The sequence below is a fragment of the Microtus pennsylvanicus genome, chromosome X (genome assembly GCF_037038515.1).
Source record: "Microtus pennsylvanicus isolate mMicPen1 chromosome X, mMicPen1.hap1, whole genome shotgun sequence".
Classification (NCBI taxonomy): Eukaryota; Metazoa; Chordata; class Mammalia; order Rodentia; family Cricetidae; genus Microtus; species Microtus pennsylvanicus.
The window spans coordinates 128467097-128494757 of NC_134601.1; the positions used below are offsets into that span (position 1 = coordinate 128467097).

The window sequence follows — 27661 nt, forward strand, 5'->3', positions numbered from 1 at the left end:
ATTCCTGTTTTCAGGGTTCTGACCTGAGGAGGAAAGTTTAGAAAGATTGACAGAGTTCTGGGAAGGCTTCCTGTAGGAGGTGGCATAATGTTACTGTTAATAATTATGACTATTTGTTGGATCGTTACTATATGCCAGTCACTCTGTGACCTACGTATATTGGAGATGTCACTTCTTGCCTGCCATCCTTACATCTCTTTGTGTGTGGAGTCTGGGAGTTCTACTCACAGACAGCTCTTCCTAAATGGTTCAGTAGGGAGTAACTATGTACTATATCTTTCCCTTTGGGGCACAGCGCCTGAACCAAGTCCAGTGCCACCACCTGGGAGTGAGTGGCCCAGCTTTAGTAGATGAGGTGGGCCAATCCTCTCTGCTCTCCTTGGGAATGTGAAATAAGAGATGCAGAGGGATGTTGCCAGTTAGTTGTGGGGAGCTAAGCCGAGAGGTCCAGTACAGCAAGATGCTGGTTGGGTTGGGAGTGCTATGGACTAGGTCAAGTGCCTGTTGAACAGCTAAGTGTGCTTGGCTAAGCAAGGAGCATGGGGCAGTTGTGCAGAGAGAAGCAGACATGTAACATGGCTGAGCCAGATTAACGACAAGCCTCTAGAGCAGAGCTTCATGCCACGTCTAGACATTTCCCGAAGCTCCAGGCACAATGAGCTCTCTTTGTACTTGAATTCCTACCCTTGGATTTCTGCTTCCTGATCTTGCTTCATTTGGTGTCTGTTTCTTGCATCCAAAAGAGGCCCAACCCAAGCAACCCTTTCCATAGAGTCCATTTAATTTGTGCTTCATCCCCTCCCAGGTGAGTGTTCTTTTCCTCGTTTTACAAATGAAGAAACTGAGGCTTAGTGAGATGAACTTGACTAAGTGATTTACCCGGTCTATCTGGTTCTCTGCCTTTATTTTTTTTTAAGCATCAGTGTAGCATTGTTATTTAAAATTGCTACCAGTATTTTATTTATAAAAACTTGAAAGAACATAAAGGCTTAATCGCGTCTGATCTTACCCGATCAGACAGTCACTCTAGTTCACCCCATCATTTTCTAGTTAGACTGTTTTTCCTCTTGATTCTGGTGCTTGGCTCCTTCATGGCACTTAAGTCTCAACTTGTTTGCCACCTCCTCCGAGAGGCCTTTGGTCAACCTCACAACATGAAACCACCTACCCAAATCATTTCCCCATTGCTCTCTGTTAGATTTTTTTCTTTTCCACACAGACTTTTCGCTGCCTGAGATTTTCTTGCTCATTTGTATAATTTGCTTTTTGTCTAGCTTTCCTTTCAAAATAGCTACCAAAGCCTCACCCGTATCCTCAGGACCTAAAAGATACTCCACAGGACAACTTAAATAACTATTTGATGAACGAACGAATGAATAAACTAAAAAAGTCCTTAATCAACTCTTCATTCCCAATGTCAATCCCCAGAGGGTAAATAATTTCTTCCATATCTTCCAAGGCATTTTTATGACTCTATAATCATGCCTATATCTCTATATAAAGATAAGTATGATCATATAATTTTTAAACCAGTGAAAATTCTGTAACTTTTTTTAAAAACATAATATATAACAATTTACCAATAACATCTTTATGTATCACAACCTTATTAAAATGATAACACTATATAGTATGGCAGCATGTGTATATGCCAGAAATTATATAACCAGGTTTCTTAGTGGGTGTTATTTTCTCTTATTATTGTAATAACTAATGTTGAATAAATATTCTTGTCGAATACATATTTTCCCAAATGTTTCGCAAATTCATTTTTTGTCTTTTGGCTTTCCTTGTCACACACGTGATGACCAATTTTATTTAAAGTTACATATGGTTATGTATACAACATGGTGATAAATTCTTTTATAGAATCTGGGTTTTATTTTATGCCTTACAAAGATGTTACTAGTTCCAAATACTGATATTAATAGTGATTTATCCAACCTTTCTGCTAGTACTTTCATGGTTTTAGTTTTACAGTTAAACCTAAGTGGAATTTATTTTGGGGTAGAGTTGGAATAGGGGTACAGTTTCTTTGCCCTTGAAATGCTATGTCTATTTTTTTTTTTAGTATCATCCACTGAGTAATTTCTTCAACCCATAGAACTGAACCATTGTTCTTATCCCTGAGTTTTCATATGCGCTGTGCTTATTTCTGCCCTTTGTCTTCTCCATCAGTCTGAGTGTCTGTGCCTGTATGGCGCCATCCTGTTTTAATCAACGCAACTTTATAATACGTTTGCATATTTTGGAGGGTAACAGTCCTCTGATTCCTTTTCCAGAAAAGTTTTGCGTATGTCCACATAGTTTTTCATGTGAGCTTTATGATTCTCAGATACATGTTGAGATTATGAAAGATTATGTTGAGTTTGTCTGTCAGCTTGGAGCGTGCCATATGCATATTGATGGCACGGAGTCTTCCTAGCCCAAAGGAAGCACTGGTTTTCTAAGTATTCAAGTACTCTCTGTTTCTCAGCACCATTTTCAAGTTTTCTAGCCCTTCTGAATATTTCCTAGTTTTGGTTGCTGCTGTGTAGAAATTCTCACTCATTGTCAGCCTGTGCTTGTTATGGAACAATGATTATTAGCACATCACTAAAATACGATATTGCTTCTAACGAATTTTCTACACATTTAATCATACTTGCAAATTATATGGCCATGCCATCAACAAATATGATTGCTGTCTATTTAGAATTTTATATCTCCTTTAATTTGTCTATTGTATTATGTAGTGTTTTGAGAACAGTCTTAGTGGCCATGATGCGAGTTTATCTCCTTTCCTGGCTTTATTAGAAATTCTCACATTTCATTATTTATCATGATACTGGTGTTCGGTTATAAACACATTTTTTTTAAAATTATGCCTTTGTTTGGGAATATGTACTTTGTCCAGGCTCTTTGATGTTTTGAGAACTCAAACACTTTTGAAATCATTGAATAACAGTAGTGCTAGAAGTTGTTTGCTCATTAAAGGGAACCTTGATTTCTTTCATTGAATAATTCTGAGTAAAGCCCCCTAAGTGTTTATGTGCAGACTTTCGCATAAATACAAGTTTTTATCTCACTTGAGTAAGCCCCAGGGGTGTAATTACAGGATCATAAGGTAAACACATGTTTTGTTTTGTAAGAAATAGCTAAGCTGTCTTCTGAAGGGACTGTGCCACTTCGCCTTCCTCCCAGCAGTGCCTGAGAGTTCTGTTGTTCTGAATTCTCACCATCCTTTGGTGCCTTTGAACTTTGGATTTGAACAGTTCTAATAGTTTTATTATTATTATTGTCTGACCTTTCGGTGCTCTAATGAAATAAGCAAAAGAAGCTGACAAACAAGCCCTGCATATTTTCTCTCATATGAGAAGTGGATCTGAATCTAGAGTAACGATAGGAACATAGACGAGTCCGAGGCTGGGAGATGGGCAAGAGGGTAAAAGGAAGATGGAGCTGGGTGATGGTGGCTCATGCCTTTAAGCCCCACACTCGGGAGGCAGAGGCAGGTGGATTTCTGTGAGTTCGAGGCCAGCCTGGTCTATAGAGTGAGTTCCAGGACTGGTTCCAAAGCTACAGAAAAAACATCTGTGAAAAATCAAAAAAAAAAAAAAAAAAGGAAGCTGGATAACATGTATTGAAGCAGGTTTGCTACCTGAATATCTTCTTTGATAAGGTGTTTTCCAGGCATTCTGACAATTACATTTTATTTATTTATTTAGGTTACATATTTGGATGGCATTCATGCTTGTGCAGGTGCTCATAACTGTGGCTCATAATTGCAAAGACAGGAAAAAGTCACAGGATGGTCTCTATTATTCTCCATCTATTCCTTTTAATAATGATCTCTCTTTGAACCTGTGGCTCATGTTTCTTCAGCAAGGTAGAAACAAGCAAAGCACAAGCAATGCTCCTGTCTCTGCCTTGCTACAAGCTGGGGTTACGGGCATGCTTGGGACATCCAGGTTGTTATGTGAGTGTGGGAATCCAAACTCTAGTCCTCATGATTGTGCAGCAATTACTCAACCACTGAACCATCTTTCAAGCTTCATTTTTTATATTTATTACTTATTTGTGTATATGTGCACGTGTGCATATGCATGTGTATGTTTTTGAGTGAATGTAAGTGGATGCACGTGTGTGGTCATTCATGTGGAGGTCAGAGGACAGTTTGCAGAAGTCAGCTCTCTGCTTCCACGTGTGGATTTTGGAGATCAAACTCAGGTTGTTAGACTTGGAGGCAAGTACCTTTACCCAATGAGCCATTTTGCCTGCCCACTATTTTGCCATGTTTAAAAGACTCAGTCATTATGATTGGGGATTTGACTCGGTGTCAAGCACTTGTAAGTATTCACATGATCCAAGAGAAAAAATAAGACATTTATTTTCTTATAATTGTGCACTGAGAACTTTTTGCTCATTTCGAATAGCTGTCCTTTATGAAATACCTTTTGTGAGTAGTTTTTCTTGTCTTAGGACTTCTCTTTCATTCTCTAGACAATGTCTTCCACAGAACAGAGCAGAAGGAGTTTTGTTGTTTGTTTGCTTTTGAGACAAGATCTGTTTTTTTTTTTTGAGACAGGATCTGCCCTTGTAGCCCAAGTTAGATTGTAATCTATGATTCTCCCGCCTCAGTCTCCTGAGTGTTGGCATTACAGGCATGTGCTACTATACCAGGCTGCTGTTGAGTCATTGGAGTTCCTTATATCAATCCTTACATTAATCATTTGTCACATGTATAGTTTGAAAATATTTTTTTTCATATTCTATCTGTCTTTACTGTTGATTAAGGTCCTTTACTCCCCAGGAAATTTTTAGTTTGCAATACTCCTTCTGTTTGTGCTTTTATTGATTATGCTTTTGAGGTTTTCTTTCAAAAACACACTTGTCCAGATCAATAACATATTGCATTTCCCCCGCGTTTTATTATAGTTGTTTGAAGGTTTTAGGGCTTCCATTCTGAGTTGGTTTTTATGCATGCTGTGAGACAGTGCCAAATGTTACTCCTTTGTCTGTGGATATTCCGTTTTCCCATTTAAAACTACGTTTTTTTTTCTGATGGTGTGCTATTGATAGACATTTATAAAAAACCCTAGAAATGTGTGGGTTTGCTTCCAGGTGGTCAATACTGTTCTATTGGTCTGCATGCCTGTTTTAAATGCCAGCACCACACTAGTTTGCTGGTTATGAATATAGTTGTAAAGAAGTTGCCATGAGTCAGACATGGTGGCACATGCCTTTAATCTCAGCACCCAGGAGCAGACGACAGATGGATCTCTGAGTTTGAGGCCAGCCTGTTGTACAGAGACGAGAGACTTTCAGGACAGCCAGGAAACCCTGTCTCAAAAAGTAAAAAGTAAAAAAAAAAAAGAAATTGTTATGAAAAGAGCAACAGAAGCCGGGCGGTGGTGGCGCACGCCTTTAATCCCAGCACTCGGGAGGCAGAGGCAGGAGGATCTCTGTGAGTTCGAGACCAGCCTGGTCTACAAGAGCTAGTTCCAGGACAGGCTCCAAAGCTACGGAGAAACCCTGTCTCGAAAAACCAAAAAAAAAGAAAAGAAAAGAAAAGAGCAACAGAAACAGAGGGAGGGATGGAGAAAGGAAGAAAGAGGGAGAGAGAGAGAGAGGCTGTAGATGTCAAAAATATCTTCTTCAAGATCCACTACTAAGTTTTAGTATCAAAATAGCACAATCTTGGCATGAAACAGAAACAAAACAAAATCACAGAATAGAGACCACAGGAAAAATGACCTACTTTACAACCAAGTGAGTCTGGTCACACATTGGCAAGAACGGACATTGCAGAAAAGGACGTTCTCTGTCACAAATGAGTCTGGGGAAACTGAAACAAACAGGCGTGCAACAGGCACACGGACCCCTAGTTTTAATCATCTAGAAAACCTGGACTCAAGGTGAATCCTAGGCTTTAAGATAAGACCTGAAATTCTGAAACGATTAGAAGGAGGTATAAACAAAATACTTCAAGATATAGATACAGGGAATGTTTTTTCTAGATAGGGCTTGCATAATAAAAACAAACATTAGTAAATGAGATTGTATCAGATCCAAACACTTCTGCATGGAAAAGGAACAAGAGAGTGAGCAGACAATCTGCAGAATGGAAGGGAATATTTACCAGGTATTTATCTGTGAGAATTTATATCCTTAAAAAACCCGAACCAAACAAACAAACAAACAAACAAAACAAAAGAACCAAAAAAAAAAAAAAACCCAAGCAGTTTAAAGCAAAGACTGGCAAATAGTCTCAAGAGTAGCTTCTCAAATGAAGAGATATAAATGACCAACTGATAAATATATAAAAACTGCTTCATGTCATTAGCTGTCATGGAAACACAAGGCAAAAGCACAAAGCACAGATAGAGTGGCTGTTATAAATAGCCCCGTCACCAAAGAAATGCTGGTGAGCGACATGGGAACCCTTGCGCTGCTTGTAGGAATGGAAATTAATCCAGCCATTAAAGCAGGGGCATGAAGAAATGCTTTGACACCAGTACTCACCTTTTAATTTATGCCCAGTGGCATTTTGGGGGCTTCTCCAGAGTATATTCAAGAAATAAAGAGAGAGAAGACCCCAAATGCCAATGGGCATAAATTAAAAAGCTGCAATAATTTAATCTCATTGTGAATACCTGGTCAAAAAAGTCAGATTAATACCTAGCAGCCATTTTCAGGATGCTACTCTCTTTAATGGCTGAATACCACTCCACTGTATGAGTACGTCATATTTTGTTTACCTACCTGTCAATTTAGGGACACTTGAGTCCACAGTTTTGCCATTTAGATATTTTTAAGTTAATTTAAATATTTTATTCATTTTACATACCAACCACAGTTCCCCCTCCTGAATTCCCTCCCCCATCCACTCCTCTGAAAGGGTCAGGCCTCCCATGGGGAGTCAACAAGGCCTGGCACATTAAGTTGAGGCAGGACCAAGACCCTCCCTGCTGCATCAAGGCTGAGCAAGGCATCATCCCACCGTAGGGAATGGGCTCCAGAAGGCCAGCTCACATTATAGATGTTTATGTATTTCTTTTGCTACTGTTCCTTTTTACCGTTCCTTTGTTATTTATGTAGGATTGAAATTTCTTGATCATGCAACTGCCTAAGTTTTCAGGCAACTGCCAACAGTTTTCAAAGTGGCGGCACTGTTTTCCAAGTGCAATTTCTGTGCCTCCCCGCCGGCATTCGTCGGTGTCCATTTTTTGTATTATACCCATCCTTGTGAATGGGAATAAGGAAAACCCAGAGACACATATTGAGGTGCAAGCTGAAGATCAGAAAAACAAAGCAGCCAAGCCACTGGAGAGCTCTACCTCTGCCAAGGCTCAGACGGACAACTGGGAGATCCTGCAATGCTCTCTACCACTTTAGACTCCACACTCCAGTGAGTTCCTGTCTCTTCCCTTTTATATTCCTCTCTCTGCCCAGCCATATCTCTCCTGTCTCCACCTCCCTAGTGCTGGGATTAAAGGTGTCTGACTCCCAAACACTAGAAAGACCTTTGTGTGAGCTCTGTTTCTCTTTTTTTTTGTTTTTTGTTTTTTTTTCGAGACAGGGTTTCTCTGTGGTTTTTGGAGCCTATCCTGGAACTAGCTCTGTAGACCAGGCTGGTCTCGAACTCACAGAGATCCGCCTGCCTCCGCCTCCCGAGTGCTGGGATTAAAGGCGTGCGCCACCACAGCCCAGCTGCTCTGTTTCTCTTTTAGACAGATTCAATCTTATACAGCCCAGGGTGGCCTTGAACTCACACACAAGCTTGTGTCTCTGTCTCCCTGGGATTAAAGGTGTGTGCCACCACTCCCTGACCTTTATGATTGGCTAGCATGACTGCTTTGCCCTCTGGTCTTCAGGCAGGCTTTATGTATTAAAACACAGATAATATACAACTATAGGAACTGCTACCTCTTTGTGACTTTTATTCCTTTTCCCTGGTGTTTCATGATGTTGAGTGGCTTTTCACATGCCTGGAGGCTTTTTGCATATTTTTTATATATTCTTTAGTATGCTTTATATATTCTTTACATAAACTTCTTTTGTATAATTTAAAAGTATTTTTTTCATTGGGTGTATTATCTTTTCAATTTCTTGTGGGTATTCTCTGAACTATTTATTCATAATGAGTCTTGTTATGTTGTCCAGGCTAGCTCTAAATCTGTATATCTCCTGCCTTGGCCTCTCAAGTAGTTGGGATTATAGGTGCATATCACCATGCCTTACTTGAATCAAAATCATTAATGTTTAGATATGATGTGCCAGTCTGGAGAGCCATTTCCTCAAAGTCCAGAAAAATGGTATACATAATGTACACACACACACACACACACACACAAATACATATTTTCCTTTGTTCCAGTTTCTTGGGTTTCTTTTTCTGGATGTTTATTAGTTAACTGGTATACTCTCTGTGTACACAATTTTATTTCCTTACATTTTACTCATTATTTTCCATTTATTTATTTAAGAATGTGACTGGATCTATTTTCAGGGGCACAGTGTTTTTCCTTTATGTAGATACTTATTAAAGACTTGGATGTTTTTCTGCCGCTGCTTTCTGAATTTATTCTGTCTCCTCCTGCCTCCATTTCGCTGGCACGTGTCTCTCATTTTAGGAGAACCTTAACATGTCACTTCTGTAGAAAGATGTGTTGAAGAGTTGAGTGAACGTTCCACGTGGGTAACAAGGAATCATCAAATTATCTTTGACCCCCAGGCGGAGTGATGTGGGCATAATAGCTTTGGCAGCAAGAGAATACTCAGATCTTTGTAACTGGAAGTCTTTGGTTTGATGATTTGATTTGTTTTGTTTTGTTTTCAAAACAGGGTTTTTCTATGTAGCCCTGGCTGTTTTGGAACTCTGTAGGCCAGGCTGGTCTTGAACTCACAGAGATCTGCCGGCCTCTGCCTCCCCAGTGCTGGGATTAAAGGTGTGCGACACCATCACAGGTTTAGCATCTTTAATCTTAACAACTGAAAAATCTCTATACTCCTATGTTGCCTCTACTCTGCCTCATGTCTCCATGTCTAAAGCTCTCAGCTTCACTTTGCTTAGAGACTAACTCCAGGATTGTTGTGGAGTGGGGAACAGTAGTTGATAAAATGCCAGGTAGGTTTCGATAGTCCACTCTACAAGCTCTAGAATAACCCTAAAAGGCAAAGCTCTGCACATGTCTGGGGAAAATTTCTAGATTGCAATCACTGAGGTGGGAAGACCCAACCTAAATGTGGGCAGCACCATTCAAGTGGCTGTGATCCCAGACTAAATAGAAAGGAGAAAGCAAGCCAAGCATCAGTATTCATGGCTCTCTTCTTCCTGACTGTGGCTGCAATATGGCCAGCTAGCTGCTTCGTGATTGGCTGCCACGCCTTCCCTGCCATGATGGAGTAGAGCTTCAAACTAAGAGATAAACTCAACCTTTCATTTCTAAATTGATTTTTGTCAGGTGCTTGTCACAGCAACAAGAAAATAAGTAAGACGTGTCTGGTCGCCACGTAAACAGAATTTTAACCAGGATCTCTCTTTTCAGTCTTACATCTCACTTCCACTTTCCAAAACGCCCTGTGCTTCTGATTCAGTAATATTCACCTTCACAGATACAACCAGGTTTGAGTTTATATAGACCCAGTGGTCCAAGATACATTAGCATTCTAAATGAACTTCTTTCTAAAAAAAATATTTGTGTGTGTGTGTGTGTGACAGCAGAGGTATGGAAGTCAGAAGACAACTTTCCAAAGTTGGTTCTCTCCTTTCACCTTGTTTAACAATCTGGATCCTAAAACAGGATGCAGGGACATGTCAAGGTGGGAGACAGCTCAGCCTTCCCCACCCATGCTTATTTCAGGTAGGATTCAACAGGCTCCCTGTGACCGATGGAGAAAGCTGAGTCTCCTTATTCGATTATCAAACACCAGTCCCTGTTGAAGAATTTAGCAACCCTTGCTTAGCTTTTGTGTTTCCAGTAGCCTTGTCTCTAAAATGGGTATTTCTCAGAGGAACCTCTGGGCTCTGTGAAAACTAGTAGATTCTCTTTTATTTGTGCATGTAACTTGTGGGAATTTAACCACCATTCAATGAGTAGACATAGACCCCAGAAAGGAGACATGGGTCTGCTGTTTCTTTAGCCTGCCTCAGTTCTCACCTGCTTCTCACAACACTGGGGTAATTATAATGTTTAAACATTAACATTTTCTTACCCGGTATGGTGCCTCAAGCTTAGATAAAGATATGGGCATCTTTCATGATTCTGAGATTTGTGTTTTTCTCTATACTAATGTCCTTTCCCCATAACCTATGGAAGGTTAGTTTAAATGTGATGGCAGTGGTTTTTCCCCCTTTTTTCTCTTCTTCTTCTTCTTTTTCTTCTTCTTCTTCTTCTTCTTCTTCTTCTTCTTCTTCTTCTTCTTCTTCTTCTTCTTCTTCTTCTTCTTCTTCTTCTTCTTCTTCTTCTTCTTCTTCTTCTTCTTCTTCTTCTTCTTCTTCTTTGAATTTATACTCTATTTAGGACCCAGCTTCTGGAAAATAGATTTCATTTTATAGGGATGGTCATAAGGTAGAAAATATATACATATAAATTTTAGTCTATGTTTAGAAAGTTGTTGCGTTTGAGTGATTACTTAGCTTTGTTTTTTTAGGGATAGTACTCTTGTTCACATCCTGTTTTGTTTCCTGCCCCTGCTAGTTGTAGTGATTTAGACAAAAGACAAGGAAGACAAACTGTCCTTTTAGGAAGGAGCTATTGTTTATGTCATCAAGAAGAATGACGACATTCTTGGTGTGTGAGGGAGTGACTGGGCTTGCATTAATTATTTTTTCTGTAATAAATAAATCTAAAAGAAAAAGAAAAAGAAAAGAAACTATATCTTCTGTAAAGAAAGATCAGAAAGATTGGGTTACCCTTCATTTTCATCACTTCCTACACTTTCAGTTTGTGCTTTTCTTTGCTCAGTTTGCCTATGTCATCAACAGCCCCCAAAGATTTCTTCCACTTTGTCTTGAGGGTAGATTCTTTTAGAAAACACTAGGACGTTTCCCACTTAACCTTACCTCTTCATTTTGGCTTCCTTGGAACTGAATTTCTAAGGCAATCTTGAAAGATCCACCAAACATTCAAGTAGGTTTTCCAACTGTCAGATTACTTTTCAAGGGCAAATTATTTACTTGGGGCTAAGATCCAGATGTTTATTGGGGCATGAGGACGTGGGGAGACGTGATGATAAGGAGGGAGTTTTCATTTAGTTTTAGATGGCTGGGAGCTTTTTTTCTATAAATAAATGCTTGATTTATTCTAAACTGTTATGCACCAATTAACATGATTATGTGGTTTGACTAATTTGATTGCTAATGTTGTGGATTGCATTGATTACTTTGAGAATATTAAACCAACTTTGTATTCCCAGAATAATCTCTGGTTGTGAGAGATTACTATTTTTATATGTTACTGTATGTGATTAGTTACTGTTTTCTTTTCAAGATTTCTATATTCATAATTGTGGGAGGTTTTGATAAAGTTTTCTTATTTTGTAGTGTCTTTGTATATTCAAATTAATGCTGGCCCCATATATTTTCTGAGAAGTATTATTATTCTTTTGTTTTCTAGTAGAGACTGAGAAAAATTGGGATTATATCCTCTTCAAATATTTAATAGACTTAATGAAGCCACTTGGAAGTAGAGAGTTTGTTTTCTAAAAGTTATGGAATGATTTAAGCTATTTATTTTGACATGGCTGAGTTTTGGTGATTTATAGTATTTGAGAAATTAGTCCATTTCATCTCATTTTTAAATTAAAATGAGAAATATATTTGAAGTACTCCCTAATTATGCATATAATATCCTCAGACTCTGTAATAATATTATATGCCCCCTTTCACTTGGGATTTTGATTAATTGGGCTTTACTTTCTTTTCTGATCAGTTTTGTCAGGTTTATCAATGGTGTGGGAAAATTGTATTCTGTCAATTATATTTTAAATAAATGCCGATTGGCCAGTAGCCAGGCAGGAAGTATAGGTAGGACAACCAGACAGGAAGTAGAGGTGGATCAATGAGAACAGGAGAATTATGGGAAAAAGGAAGCCCATTCCTCTGCAGTCCTGTCCCATCCACAGAAGAAGCAAGAAGTGACTGCCCTGCTGAATAAGGTACTGAGCCACGTGACTAACATAGACAAGAATAATGGGCTGATATAAGTTATAAGAGTTAATAAGGCCGGGCGGTGCTGGCACACACCTTTAATCCCAGCACTTGGGAGGTAGAGGCAGGTGGATCTCTGTGAGTTCGAGACCAGCCTGATCTACAAGAGCTAGTTCTAGGACAGGCTCCAAAACCACAGAGAAACTCTGTCTCGAAAAACCAAAAAAAAAAAAAAAAAGAGTTAGTAAGAAGCTAATGGGCCAATCAGTTTATAATTAAAGTAAACCTCTGTGTGATTTCTTTGGGACTTAACGACTGCGGGAACAGGGTAGGACAGAAACCCTGACAACATATCAATATTTTTAATCTTGTCAGAGAGTCAATGTTTTCTATAACTGGTTTTATTCATTGTTCTTCTGGTTTTAAATTGTTTTAAAAAAAATATGAAGGGGTACTTTTATTATTGTCTTACATAACATCTTAATGAATACACCAGGTGCATTTTCTCAGCTGACAAATAAGACATACAGCGAAACTTCCTTATGCCTGGGAAGTCAAGATACGTCACCTGTCTCTGGGAGGATTCGGTTTCTTATGACGTCTGTGATACTGTCCATGCGGGTACCAGCGGTGCTTCGTGGTGAAGAACACCTTGCTGAGTTGTTCTATCATGGGCCCTTGCTCAAGCTTCTCACTGTTTATTTCTAATTTAGTTTTCAGCACTTGTTCGTGTGTTTCTTCATTATTACACAAAATGTCTGGTTGAGGGATAGGTTTGGTGTGTTCGTACGGGATGTCCACAGAAGGGTGGTAGCACACTATGGTCCGGCCATCGGAAGTCAAAGCGAGCTCTACCTTGCAGTTGTAGTCATCTGGAAGAGGAGAGTAGGTAGACTTTCGACAAACACTAGATAAGGCTCCATTCTGAATTGGAAATAAATGTTTCCAGACAGTCCTGCTTGATGTCACCCATTTCACCACGGCGGCCATGATCTTTAGGAGGTGACTTGAACAAAGACATCGTGAGGAGAAACCACTTCTCACATCTGTTTCTAGGCACACAGATGTTCATTCCGCGGGACCGCCATCTTGCTTCCCCTGGTTTTAAATTTTACTTAATTTTTTTCTTAACCTTATTTCTTATCCTCTTTAGCTTGATTTAGATGTGTTTTCTTCTTTTTTCCTCTAAACTATCCTAGCAGAACCATGCAGCTTGCATTTTCATTTTTATAAAGGTCAAAATATCTTCTACTTCATCCTTATACTTTTTGATGTATGGATTATTTAGAAGTATTTTGTTTATAAGTATTTGAGAAATTTCAAGTTGTATTTCTTTTTTTTGGGGGGGGGGGTGGTTCGAGACAGTACTTCTCTTTGTAACAGCCCTTGCTGTCTTGGAACTTGCTTTGTAGACCAGGCTGACCTCGAACTCCCAGAGATCTGCATGCCTCTGCCTTCCGAGTGCCTGGATTAAAGGCGTGTGCCACCACCACCCGGCTTAATGTTATATTTCTCTTATCTCTTTCTACTTTAATTCAGTTGTTGTATGAAAAGATTCTTTGTGTGATTTCTATTCTTTTAGATTTGTTAAGGCTTATTATTAAGTCTAGGATATGGTTTTTCTGAACCAGTGTTTCTTGCAGAATTGAAGAGAACATGTATTCTGATGCTGAGTACACTGTTCTCAGCATCTTAGAATCAGAGAAATATGCTCAATTGTGCTCTGCTTTCATTTTCTATATGTCCTAGATGACTTTCTACCCACTGATTCTACAAATTGCATTTTTAACATCTTTTTAAATCCATTTAGTAGATTGATTTTTTTTCTGAATAAACTGTTGATTTTTTTTTCTGGGTAAACAAGGATCACACTACCCTGGAGTAAAGGTGAATTTTCTTATTTACAAACTGGAATTTCGTGAGACAGAGCCTCATTGTTTAGCCCTGGATGATCTGCAACCTGCTGTGTAGAGTATGCTGATGTGGAACTCCCAGAGATCCACCTGTCTCTGCGTCTTGAGTGCTGGGATTAAAGGCGTGCGCCATCAGCTAAATAGAATGTTTCACATTTGTTTTCTTTGCATTACCTAACTAGTTAGAACTCCTGCTTTTGCCTAGTAGTTGTGAGAGTAGATGTTCCTTTCCTATTTCAGGGGTTTTTACGTATGTCATTCATGACATTGACATGTCTCCTGGTCAGACGTTTATTGTGAATGGAGTTTGGAGTTTTTGAATGCTCTTTTTTACTATCTAGCATTATAATTGTATTCTTTACAAGTGTTGGGAGCTGACGAGATGGCTTAATCAGTAAAGTGTTTGTCACATGAGCATGAGGACCTGAGTTCAAATCCCTGGCACCCATGTAAAAAACGGGGCACAGCACACCTGTAATCTCAGTGCTGAGGTGGAGAGACAGGGGGAACCCCAGGCCTTGCTTACCAGCCAGTGTAGAGGCCAGAGGCCTATTCTAAATGTCTTCCTGTTTGCTCTTTACCCCAGTTTTTGAAATGAGGTCTTTCACCGACTTACTAGACTGGCTGGCGGTGGGCTCCAGTGATCCTCCTGTCTCTGCCTCCCTGGCACCGGGATAACAGGTCCACACCCCTACCTTTGTGTGGGTGCTTTAGCTTGGTTTCTCTGTTCCCTGCTGCAAACTTAAAGACTATTTCAAAGTATGGGAACTTTCCCATGAAGCATTTGCAATTAAGTTGTCAACATGATACTCTATAATTCTGAATACTTTCGTTTTGCAGCACACTTTCGTTTACAGGAGAGCTTAAAACAGGTAAATCAACTCACGATAAAAGTGAGACGAGTGCCTTCCTCTTCTTGTAAGCTGCCTGAGGTGACTGGGAAGATGGTTCGCTCCTCTCTTGATCCAGAAAACCCTACAAAGTCATACAAATCAAGAGGATCAAATCTTAAGGCTGATTTTAAAATGCTGTCGGCAGTGCAGGACACTGGGGACTGCAGCTTTTTTTTTTTTAACATTTTTTATTGATAAAAGAAGAATAAAGAAAAAAAAAACAAATTTCCACCTCCTCCCAGCCTCCCCTTTCCCTCCCCCTCCTCCCACTCTTCTCCCTCTCCTCCCACTCTTCTCCCCCTCCTCCCACCCCTCTCCCCTTCCCCCCACTCCTCTCCCCCTCTCTCTCTAGTCCAAAGAGCAGTCAGGGTTCCCTGCCCTGTGGTAAGTCCTAGGTCCTCCCCCCTCCGTCCATATCTAGGAAGGTGAACATCCAGACTGGCTAGGCTCCCACCAAGCCAGCAGATTGCGTAGGATCAAAACTGCATGCCATTGTCCTTGGCGTCTCATCAGCCCTCATTGTTCGTCATGATCAGAGAGTTCAGTTTTATCCCACTGCAGCTTTTTTAAAAAATATTTATTTATTATGTATACAATATTCAATCTGTGTGTGTTTACAGATCGTTACAGATGGTTGTGAGCCACCATGTGGTTGCCGGGAATTGAACTCATGACCTTTGGAAGAGCAGGCAATGCTCTTAACCACTGAGCCATCTCTCCAGCCCAAGGCTGACTTTAAAAACACCTGTAAAACAGCCCAGGGTATGTATATATGTAGGTATATCAAGGGTATGCACATCTGAAAAGCCACCAAATATATGAAAGATGTCACCTTAAAGAGGCCATGTGTGCCTAATGGTGGCATTGGCAGGTGAGCCCAGGCCAAACCATTGGGCTGGACACAGGGTGGGTGTCCCGCAAAAGAGTGCTTAGTTTTTGTCGCACATGACTAAAAATGCAGAGAGCAGTGCTGAAGCTGCGCGTGACCTTCCCGTCCCACATCGAGACGGTCCTCACTAAAAAGGAACAAACTGTCCCAAAGCCAGGAGAGGAGGAGAGTGCACAGAAGAAAAAGATATCCCGAAAGAAGCTGAAGAGACAAAAACTTATGGCATGGGAGTAAATTCAGGATAAAATAAATGCAGGTAAAAGAAAAAAAGGGAGTCTAGCAATTATCTGGTCTGGAGGTAAAGCTCAGTGATGGGGCATTTATCTAGGATTCACGAGGCCCTGGGTTTCATTCACAGAAGTGAAAAGTAGAGTAGAAACAGTCATTGCCTTAGAGGGACAACGAGGGCTACTCTGTGATTCTCAAAGGGTTCTGTATCTTATTTGCCTTAATTTTTAATGAATAAATAAAAATTGTGTATTTTTATGGCATATTGACATGATATTTTGAAATATGCAAACATAGAATGACTGAATAGGATTACCATTTATTTATTATTTATTAGTTGTGTTGAGAACATGTAACACCTATTCTCAGCAATTTTAAGTATATTGTTATTAAATATAATCTTTATGTAAAATAAATCTCTTGAAATTATTCCTACTAGGTGGGTGGTCCTTGGACTTCCCACAGGGCAGGGAACCCTGATTGCTCTTTGAGCTGACGAGGGAGGGGGACTTGATTGAGGGAGGGGGAGGGAAATGGGAGGCGGTGGCGGGGAGGAGGCAGAAATCTTTAATAAATAAATAAATTAATTAAAAAAATTATTCCTACTAAACTCATATGGCATCTTGCCAATTCTGCACGAGTACTTTAATACAGGTTTTCTTTAATTAAGACAATCTTCTACACAACCCAAATGCAACCAGTGAATAAAGTGAATTAATTACATTAATGTGTTATTACCATGTAATTATTATTCATCAAGTTTCAAATGCTGCCATGATAATATTCTTTACATAGAGAGGATTTAGTTAAAATCATGTATCATACAATTAGTTTTTTATTTATCTTGTATTCGTCAGTTGGGAATAATTCCATTGTCTTTCCTTGACTTTTAGAGTCTCAACACTTTTGAACATATAGTCTAATTGTTTTGTATGCCTTAATTTTGGTTTGTTCATAATCAAGGTTAAGTTGTGAATTCTTGGCAGGGATATCATAGGCTTGATGTGTTTTTGTAATTGCACGTATCAGCTGGTATACGGTTAAGTACTTCCTATTACTGCTGATGTTACTTGGATCACCTCACCAGCATGGAATATACCAGGAATTTTTATGATAATGTTTGCAATCTTTAAGAGTTTGAGGCACAGCTGGGTGGTGGTGGCACATACCTTTAATCTCAACACTCAGGAGGCAGAGGCCATCCTGGTCTACAGAGTGAGTTCCAGGACAGCAAGTACTGTTTCACAGAGAAACTCTGTCTCAAAAAACAAAAACAAAAGAGTTTGGGGGTTGGTGAGATGGCTCAGTGAGAAAAGGCATTTGCCCTGAAGCTTAGCCCCTTGACTTTGATCCCCAGAACCCGCATGCTAGAAGGAGAAGACCAACTTGTACAATGTCCTTTGACCTCCACACTTGGGCCTTAGCACGTGCACCCTCACTATCCTCCCCCACACAAAATAAATAAATGTAAGAATTTTCTTGGAGGTATTAAAACCTATGATTTCATCAAAAACTTGTGTTTATTTATACTGACTTGTGGTTTATTGTTTTGTTAAATGTGTTATAATTGGATTCTACCATCATATATTTTGGTGCTTTAATTTTCCAGATCTGGTGAATGGGAGACCCTTCAAGTTAGCTCCTATGTTCCTTTGACATGCTTTCGTTATTCTCCGCGTACCTCCTGCAACTCCCACTTCTTCTAGCATAAAACAGTATTGACAAGCACTAGTACCCCAGGTATGGTGGCATATTCTTGTTGCCCCAGCACTTAGGAGATGGAGGCAGGAGGGTCAGGAGTTCAAGGCTAGTCATGACCACATAACAAATTCCAGGCCAGGCTGGACTAAATGAGACCCTATCTCAAAACAAAACAAAATACCAAAAAAAAACCCACCCCACCATAAATAGTAGTCCCAGTACTTTGTGTGTACTATTGCTTCAAGCTCTCTTAGTGAATAAAGAATCCATGTGCATGTGTCTCTGTGTACATGGCTACAACTCTACTGTCTTTTTCTTCATTACACCGCACAGCAGCCCCAAGGCTGGAGCAATATCCTATTGCAGTACACATACAGTAAATCGCGTCTTTGCTTATGAGAAACTTCCTTCTACTAGAACAGTTATGCTGCTTATCGAGACATAGTTGGGTTATAAATAACAAAACATCTTTTAAATGTACGATTTGCTTTTTTCTTTTGGATTTTTTGAGACAGGGTTTCTCTGTAGTTTTTGGTACCTCTCCTGGAATTCACTCTGTAGACCAGGATGGCCTCGAACTCAGAGATCCGCCTGCCTCTGCCTCCTGAGTGCTGGGATTAAAGGTGTGTGCCACCACACCCAGCTACTCTCTTTTTTATTTGCTGTTTTAATATTTGAATTTATATTCATAAAACCCATCTTCACAATCAAGACCATGAAAATACCCTTCACTTTCAAAAGCATCTTTCTAGAATAAGCTCTAACCAGATTTCTGGGCCTCCTTTTTTCCAATCAAAGTTTAGGTATGTAAAACAACTGTCAAAACTTAGCAGTTGTAAATGTTTTACATTTCTGGTTGAACAATACCAACATCCTTTGCCATATCCGAGTCTGTTTCTTAAATTTCCCGTCTCATCAATCTGTGTTTCTCTTTTTGTGTCTGTGTACCTTGTAAAACTGGGCATAACTTCTGGGAACGGTCCTGCGGGGTTGTGGTGGTCAAGTGTGGAGGAGGGAGGACACACGTAGTCTCTTCCTATGATTAGATTTCAGCCTTTCACGAGCCTGACTTTGAACTTCGAAGTTTGATTATCTACCTCCTCACAGAGGGAACAGAGTCCGGCATTTTCCTTCCTTCAGGTGGCTTGGGCCCTCATGAAACATCAATAGCTTGGGCTCTGGTAAAACAATTTGACTTTTGGAAATCCCTGTTAAGAACAGGATGCTCCGGCACATTCCAACATGTCTTCTCTTCTGTGCTCCTGATAAACCCAGGGGGATTTAGCCCTGATAATCATTGTGAGAATCATCCTTTGCTCCTGCAGGTAAAAATCACAAGTATGGAACCCCTGCTGCTTGACGGTTTTAAACTTAAAATTCGTATTGTTCCATCACCAGACAAACCATATCATTTTTGTAGAAGAATGACACATTCTATGGAGATCTATATTTCAAATAACCAACGTAGAAACTGGAGCAAAGTCAAACTGGTGTGCAGGGTCAAAGACACAATTTTACCAAATGCAATTAGCGTACAGAAACATACACATCTGTTAGAAAAAGTCTAGGGTTGAATGAGGAAAATAATAGAATGGTGTTACACTGCCGCTCCGAGAACAGAGGATGCACTTCCTTCCCGATGACTTAGTAGATTGTAACCGCAAAGAATCCCTGATGGATAACCAGAAGTTGAATTCATATGTACTGGTCTCTTCTTCCTTAAGTCTAGAATATCGTACAGTGTGCCATTTTTAGTCTAATGTGTGAATGACATGACCCCATGTAGCTATTTCACGCTGTTTCCCATCTCAACTCAATGCAGTAAGGCCTGAGCCAGCCTGAACAGTAACAACATTCCCACCCTGAGAAACAACTACCAACAATGGCAGGAAAGCAAGCCCTGGAGTTTAAGGCATCTTTCTTTGTTTTTTTACAGACAGGGTTTCATGTAGTCCAGGTTGGCCTCAAACTTCCTATGTAGCTCTGGTTGGCCTGGAACTCGACATTGTTACCGTCATCTCTCTAGCCATCTTTAGGAAATACTTGACTGAACTTAACACTCTTCTCATTTCTTTGAGAAACAAGCTTTGAAAAAATAACAAGAGAAGCTCTTATGATTATTTAATTAATATAAGGCAAAATAACTTTTATGTAAGTATGTTAAGAAAACCAGATACCATTAACACAATACTGTCAAATAAGCTCAAACAAAATTCATTTTCTGAATTATTTTCTAAAAAGATACTTTTAGGTGCTTTTTGATAATTGTGACTCATAGATGATCATGAGAATTTGATCACACCTGCTTATTGGGAATTTTGGGTCAGGTTTGTCCCTGAAGCTGAATTTGGCTCAGATAACAGCTTTTTAACAAGGAAATAATGGCTTTGTCGTGATGAATAAAAATTCAAATAATTGAGGGCTATTCATGAAACAGATCAAATATTTAAAATTACATATGGTGTAACCTTAGGATAAAAACTATGTTACTACACTGGTCTAAATATTGAATTGTTTATTGCTCTTTTGAGAGATGTGGTTGAGAATGACTTTGAAATCCTAGTCCCCCTGCCTCAGCCTCCCACGTGTTGGGATTGTAGCTAAGCCACCATACCTGACACTGCTGTTGGGGAAGTTCCCGGCCTTCTCATACTGAAGGGGAAGGACCATTCATCGAGATGAGCGTGCAGGAAATTGCCAGTACCGTGAGCAACTACTCCACATTGGTGGTGTCAGTGCTGGACTGACAGTCAGCTAGGTCTACTTTTCCAATCACAAGGGGTTCAAGAACAACAGATCCCTGAACAATGGGCATGCCCAGGTTGCCCTGCAGGCGGGGAACTTGGTACATTTGGGAAGCTTGGCCTTCATGGCCTCTATGAGGCCATGGCCACCAAGATGGTGATGACTGACCCCAGCCCGGTACTCATAATCATCAAGGAAAAATCTCCACTACTCAGTGACCCTGGATGTTCTGCACCAGGTCGCCAAGTTTGGCACTGTCTTCACTAGGAACAGCTGGTTCCAGGTGCTGCTGCGCTATGCCCTCCACATGGGCATCCAGGGTGTTGAGCTGTCTCTGGACAGCCAGAACATCTACAGTGCCTGCTGCACACCAGACACCAGCTTTCCCAAGCTCACTGTGCTGGTGGTTTTTGTCAGCTTGACAGCAAACCTAGAAATATCTGGGAAGAAGGAATCTTAGTTGAGAAACTGCCTCTATGAGTTTGGCCTGTAGGTAAATCTGTGGAGGGGATTATTTTGATTAATGGTTGATGGGGAAGAACCCAGCCCACTGTGCAGGTGGTCCTGGGTTCTATAAGGAAGCAGACTGAGCAAAGCCCTGAAAGCAGGAACATTTCTCCATAGCCTCTGCTTCAGTTTCCACCTCCGTGTTCCTGAGTCCCTGCCCTGACTTTCCTTAGTGACAGAGAATGCTCTGAGAGGTCTAAGCTGGAATAAAGTCTTCCCTCCCTGCATTGCTTTTGATCATGGTGTTTTATAACAACATCAGAATTGTAACTAAGATACCATCTGCGACATTAAGTACAAGACTCATGACTACCCTCCCAAGGCCCGCCTTGGGAGGGTCAGACTGCCCCTGTGGACCAGGCCACAGCTACAGCATTGTCGTTTTTGACCCTAATGTCTACTGACTGCTTCCCTTCCAGCCTCCAGCAGGCATGCCGTTGGCTGTAGTTGTGGCTATAGCAGGCTGCATTGCTATTCCAAGTCGGACAGGTGCCAGGGATTCCATCTTTCCGGTCCACAACCTGAACACTTAAAGTCACACAGCCAAACCCCTTTATTCTCTTCGGTGTCTATGGTTACGTGAGGCAGGCGAAGATCTTGTTCAACAGAAGGAGAATGTGCTGGTGTGGAGGGAAGGCAGCGGCCAGGTCCAGCTGCCCTGAGCCTCCTTCAACAAGCACATGCTGCCTCACGCGGGCCAGGAAGACAGGGGCTTCACCGAGGACTGACAGCTCACCCCTGCACTGCTTTAGGAAGCTGGCCTCCAAGTACTTTCAAAACTTCTTCCTGCTCTCTCCTGTATCTCTCCAACATCCCTCCCTCAGTGTCAGAAGGAGATCCTCAAGAACCTCTTCTCAAGCAGAGGAGTGGCCACGGGCTTAACATTTTCCCAGTGATTGTAGTCCTGGCTCCCTGCTCTCTGTCCCATCCATGATACCTTGAACCCTCTGACCCATCACCTCCAGCAGAAGGACCACAAGATGGTCTGATCCAGATGGATTTGTTGGAGGGGGCAGTGCAGGCACCAACCAAGCTGCACTCCCACAACCTGGGCTAGCACCACTACGTGCAAGTCCTCCAAGTCTACCATCTGGTTGCTGGTGCGTAGACAACAGCTTCTGCCATTTCAAGTCACTTTTAAAAGCGTCTGAATTTTCAGATGATGACATTGTACAGAAGAGATCCTCTAAATTCCACCAGAAAACTTCTAGAAACCACCAGCAACTTCAGCAAAGTGGAAGGGCATGATATCAACTTGGAAAAACCAGTAGCTTTTCTATACATTAAAAACAAACATACTGAGGAAAAGAGCATGGACACACCCCCATTTATAATAGCATAAAGGAAATAAAATATCTTGGAATAAACCTAGGCAAGGACGTGAAAGATCTCTATAATAAAAACTTCAAATCCCTGAAGAAAGAGATTGAGAAAGAAACCAGGAAGTGGAAAGGTATCTTTGTTCACAGGTTGGTAAAATTAATACTGTGAAAATGACAATCCTATCAAAAGCAGGTTACAGATTGAGTGGAATCCCAGTCTAAGTCCCCACAATATCCTTCACAGAAATAGAAAAGAATTCTAAAACTCACACGGAGCCAGGAAAGACCCTGGATAACCAAAGCAATCCTGAGCCAAAAGACCAATGTTGGCGGGATCGCTCTTCCAGAATCCAAGATATATTGCAGAGGTATAGTAACAAAAACAATACGGTACTGGCATAAAGACAGCCATGTTTACCAATGGAACAAAATAGAAGACCCAAACATGAGTACTGATAACTATAGCCATCTGATATTTGATAAAGGGGCAAAAAAACCATGCTCTGGAAAATTACAGCATCTTCAACAAGTAGTGCATGAAAGAAAACTGTATGACCACATGCAGACGAATGGAATTAGACTCATATATATCACCCTGTACAAAAATCAGATCCAAGTACGCCCCAACTTCAATTAGAAACCAACCTGAAACAAGAAAATCATTAAAATCATTAGAAGTAAACATATCTAGTAGAGGGGAAGGGAAGGGAAGGACATTCTGATCAAGATTGCGTTTGCTCAGGGATCAAGGTCACCAGCTGACAACAGGGACCTTATAAAACTGCAAAGCTTCTGTGCAGCCAAGGAAACAATAAAGCGAAGAGGAAGCCCACAGAATTGGAGAGAATCTTTGCCATCTCCACATCTGACAGAGGATCAATATCTAGACTATATGAGGAACTCAAAGAACAAAGAGTCAAGGAAACAAACAACCCAATTAAAAAGTGGGTAGGGATGTACACAGAGCATTCCAACAGAAGCAATAAAATCAGCTTCTTCAAAAAGGGTTCCTCTTCCTTAGCAATTAGGGAAAGGCAAATTCAAACAACATCGACAGTCCACCTCACGGCAGTAAGAGTGGTTAAGATTGACAAACCGTCGACAACAGACGCTAGTGCAGATGTGGAGAAGGAGGAACCCGAGTTCACTGTTGGTAGCAATGCAGACTGGTGGCCCCACTCTGCAAGTCAGTATGCAGAATCCTCAAAAAGCTAAAACGAAATCTAGCAAATAACCTAGCTATGCCACCTTAGGCACATGCCCAAGGGCTATCCTACTCCATAGATCCTTGTGCAGCCATGTGCACTGGTTCTTGATAGCTAAGAAGTGGAATCAAACTAAATGTCTTTTAACTGACATGAATAATGAAGATATGGTCTAAGAAGGTCTAAGAATCCAGTGTTGTTTAGTCCACAAGGCTGGGTGTCTCAAGTTGGTCTTCAGTATATGCCAGAATCCCGAAGAAGGAGGTTCTAATGGCAGTGGACTTGCGGGGGGGGGGGGAGCAAACAGGCAAAGAGCAACCTTCCTTTTTCCATGTCCTTCATATAGGCTGCCAGCAGAAGGTGTGGTCCAGATTAAAGGTAGATCTTCCCATCTCAAAAGATCTGGAATAAAACTGGACTTTCTCACTTCAAATGATTTAGTTAAGAAAAATATCCTGGGGTAGGTTGATCCCGAATTTCCTGAGAAACCGAAACACTGATTTCCACAGTGGTTGCACAAGATTGCATTCCCACCAGCAATGGATGAGGGTACCCCTTCCTCCACAGCCTCTCCAGCAAAGGCTATCATTGGTGTTTTTGACTTTAGCCATTCTGACAGGTGTAAGATGATATCTCAAAGTTGTTTTGATTTGCATTTCCCTGATTGCTAAGGAGGTTGAGCATGACCTTAAGTGTCTTTTGGCCATTAGAACTTCTGTTGAGAATTCTCTGTTCAGTTCAGTGCCCCATTTTTTAATTGGGTTAATTAGCATTTTAAAGTCTAGTTTCTTGAGTTCTCTATATATTTTGGAGATCAGACCTTTGTCTGTTGCGGGGTTGGTGAAGATCTTCTCCCAGTCAGTAGGTTGCCTTTTTGTCTTAGTGACAGTGTCCTTTGCTTTACAGAAGCTTCTCAGTTTTAGTAGGTCCCATTTATTCAATGTTGCCCTTAAAAAAAATAAAAAAAAATGCGGTAAGAAAAAAAAAAGAAAAATATCCTGCCTTGGGAGGCAGAGGCAGGCTGATCTCACCTCCAGGCGAGTCCGGCGGTCTGGCCTGCACCATGCCTATGCTGTTCAGCAGCTGTAGCTGTCGTCCTGATCCTCGCAACCAAGTGATGGGATGCTCCTGTGTCCATGACCAGATCAGAGGCCCTTGCCATTCTCAGCTTCTGAGATTTGTGTGACCTTTTCTGTGGGTGCAGACCTGTGCCTATCAATGTTTCCAGTAGACCAAACATTTGCAACTTTCCCCATTTATATACAGTTTTCTGTAATATTTTGTAGCCATGATACAATGACATGACTGTATTCTAAGCTTCTATGTCTTCACACTCTTCTCCTCCTTCCTGATGGCCAGATTACAGGTGGAACTCAAGCAGGCACAGCCTCTATCTGCCTTGCCTGGAGAAACAGTTTAGAAACTGTCAGGGCATTTCTGCCTCCAAATTTTGTTTCTGCTCATCTCTTACTCGGGCCCAGGTGGAAGGGCTGATGTCCAGGTATTAACTGCCCTGCCCATCACCCACCCCTATACTTAGTCTGTCTTCCAGGGAAGGTGTCCCTTGACTTCAAGGTTCTGTGAAGAAGCAAGGCAAGAGTGTAAAAATTTATGATTTTTTATACCTGTGGGAGGAATCAATACAGTGTTTTTGTTGTTGCTGTTGTTATGATGATAGGTGTATATACATACATACATACACACACACACACACACACACACACAAAAAAAAATAACTATAGGCTCAGTTCCCTGGCCACACACATTCCACCCTGATTACAACAGTGTGTGTGTGTGTGTGTGTGTGTGTGTGTGTTCCATTAGAGACATTTTAAAACCTGTTCTTTCCCTTTGGAGCTGTAGAGGCACCCGGAAGACTCAGTAAGCTTCTGTGCCCTGTGGTGGGTGGGGGACACATTAAAATAAATGGAACTAACATTCAAACAGTGGGATTTCAATGTCAAGTTTACCTACTCTAGAACTCACCCTACTTTGATTATAATAAATATAAATAAAACTCTTTGTTTTATATAGTTACCTTAAAGTTTAACATAAATTCTTATAACAGTTGAGAAGAAATTCCAACAGATAATTTTCAGTTCCCACACCTGTCTATAGTAGAAGTAACAGCTCATACGGAAGGCATGGGCATTGGTACTTGGGCTTACTGAGATGCAAATGTAGCTACAGTCACACAATGGAGCATATGATTATGTATGTGTACACATGTTGCTGTGATGAATGGGAAAATGTCTGACTTATGAATGAGAAAGACCTAAGTATGTAGTCTCCAATAACTGAATCAGAGTTAGGTTATGATTCACATTGTCTCCTGTGGCTCACTCTCAACTCCATCACTTCCTAACAGGAAGGGACCCCGTCTGAATCACTTGTGCCCCTATACTTCCCGAAGGCTGCCTAAAACTAAACTGTTGTTAGTGAGTATATATGAAGGAATGGTGAGCCATCTTAACCCTTCATCTGAAAACCAAGGATTTGACTTGATGATACTTTGCGACTTTGCCATCCTATATCTCCATGGCAACCCACACATACAGATGTCTGAACATTTACCAATACAGCATCTTCCTTAAGCTGGACAAGGTCGTATATGTCTGTAATCCAACACATGGGAAGCTGAGGTAGGAGTCACCACAAATTCAATACCTGTCGGACTACATAGAGCAGTACATCTCAGAAAATAAATCTTTCTCCCTAACCTTGATCCCTGAGCAAGCCCACACCAACTCAAATCTCGCCCTGAAGTGCTGCCCACGGGAAGCAAGCAGGTGACCATGCACTCATCTCATTTTGGGGACTTTTCGAGTGGAGATACACACTTTTTTTTTCTGGCCTGGCCCATTACCAGTCTTTTACCCCACCCAGCACACATGAGCATTGTTCTCCATCCGATTCAGCCTGCTACAGCCAGAGCACAACAACCCAGCTTGCTATCCTGCATTTATCTGATCAGGGAGTTCAATCCACAACCCAGGCTTTCCCTTGTTCATTTCAAACTTACGATCATCCTCACTTTGGCTCAAGTCCCCCACTGCTCTACAGGCAGAATAGGAACAAATCTAGTTATCTCGGTCCACACTAGAATCCTTGAAAGCCAACCAGCGTAGACCAGGGTCTTTCTCTACTGCTCATAACTATACATAATAGTTGGAGAATCAGAGACGGGGTTGTGCTGCCAATAAGGCAGTTATGTATTTAATATTGCCTAGATCACTGATCACTACAATACCTTTGCCACCAGGTCTTCACAACAGATTGACCTTCTTTTCTCTAGCTCCAAATATATATACCTCACAGCCTTCTGCATGTCTCCGAGCGCCCCCACATGCATCTCTAATTTGAGAGAAGAAAGAATTCTTCATTCAAATCCTGCTTCCCTTGGCTTTTGTTCCTTATTCCTCCTTGCTCTGCACGGAGCCAATGACTTTCTCAGCCCTCCCCAACCTAATGGTTTCTTCTAGTCTTGCTCACCCCAGAGTTTTCGCATCAGTTCATTCAAATGTGCTTCCACAGAGGTGTTTCTTTTCAATGAAAGTAAACTCTTCAATGCCTTAAAGTCAAGCCCACTACGTTCATGCACTATGTTGATTGTGATCCTAAATCACTTTCATAATTCCAAGAGGGCAAAGGAAGGAATTTCTCAGAACTACATTCATACCAAAGTTCTTCAAGTGTGTGCTCCCTGTCACAATGACAGCTAGAATGGGACACATTCCCATTATGAATGGCATTGTCGAATTTATTGAATAAACACATGAGTTATCCTGTTAAATTTGATTTCCTATTGCTTATGCCTATCTGTATTGATATAAAAGAAAAATGCCTGCATGGATGCACTTCCAGGAAAAATTATTTGTTGATTACCTAAGTTAATTATAGAATCTAAAGTACACAATTCTTTAACTATTTTTCTGCAATGACTTTTTAGGAAATAGTTTTAGCTTTGAAGAATTTGCTTGTAAAATGCCTTGCAGTTATAGCCTGTGTTCCTTTTACATTGTGAAATAAGTGCTACCTTATTCATAGCTAATTCATTTTGTTACTTTATTCAATTGACATTCCTAAGTGAGAAAAACATGCTAGATTTTAGTAGTATCAGGAGTT

At 40.8% G+C, this 27661-nt stretch overlaps 2 protein-coding genes and 1 pseudogene across 3 annotated transcripts in view; 2 read left to right on the plus strand and 1 right to left on the minus strand.

Annotated features, from left to right (window-relative positions):
* The first annotated feature begins 488 nt into the window (after positions 1–488).
* Maged2 (MAGE family member D2) overlaps positions 489–27661 on the plus strand; it is a 126399-nt gene continuing 99226 nt past the window's right edge. For both annotated transcript variants that reach the window (XM_075957535.1, XM_075957537.1), the window contains exon 1: positions 489–805. The gene's annotated coding sequence lies outside the window, so the exon portion shown is untranslated. The remainder of the gene's footprint in view (positions 806–27661) is intronic.
* On the minus strand, positions 12561–13158 carry LOC142840832 (large ribosomal subunit protein mL42-like). Its single transcript, XM_075957450.1, has one exon. The coding sequence runs from the start codon at positions 13121–13123 to the stop codon at positions 12698–12700; it is 426 nt and encodes a 141-aa protein (XP_075813565.1). The 5' UTR covers positions 13124–13158; the 3' UTR covers positions 12561–12697.
* On the plus strand, positions 20644–22117 carry LOC142840537 (polypyrimidine tract-binding protein 1-like; annotated as a pseudogene).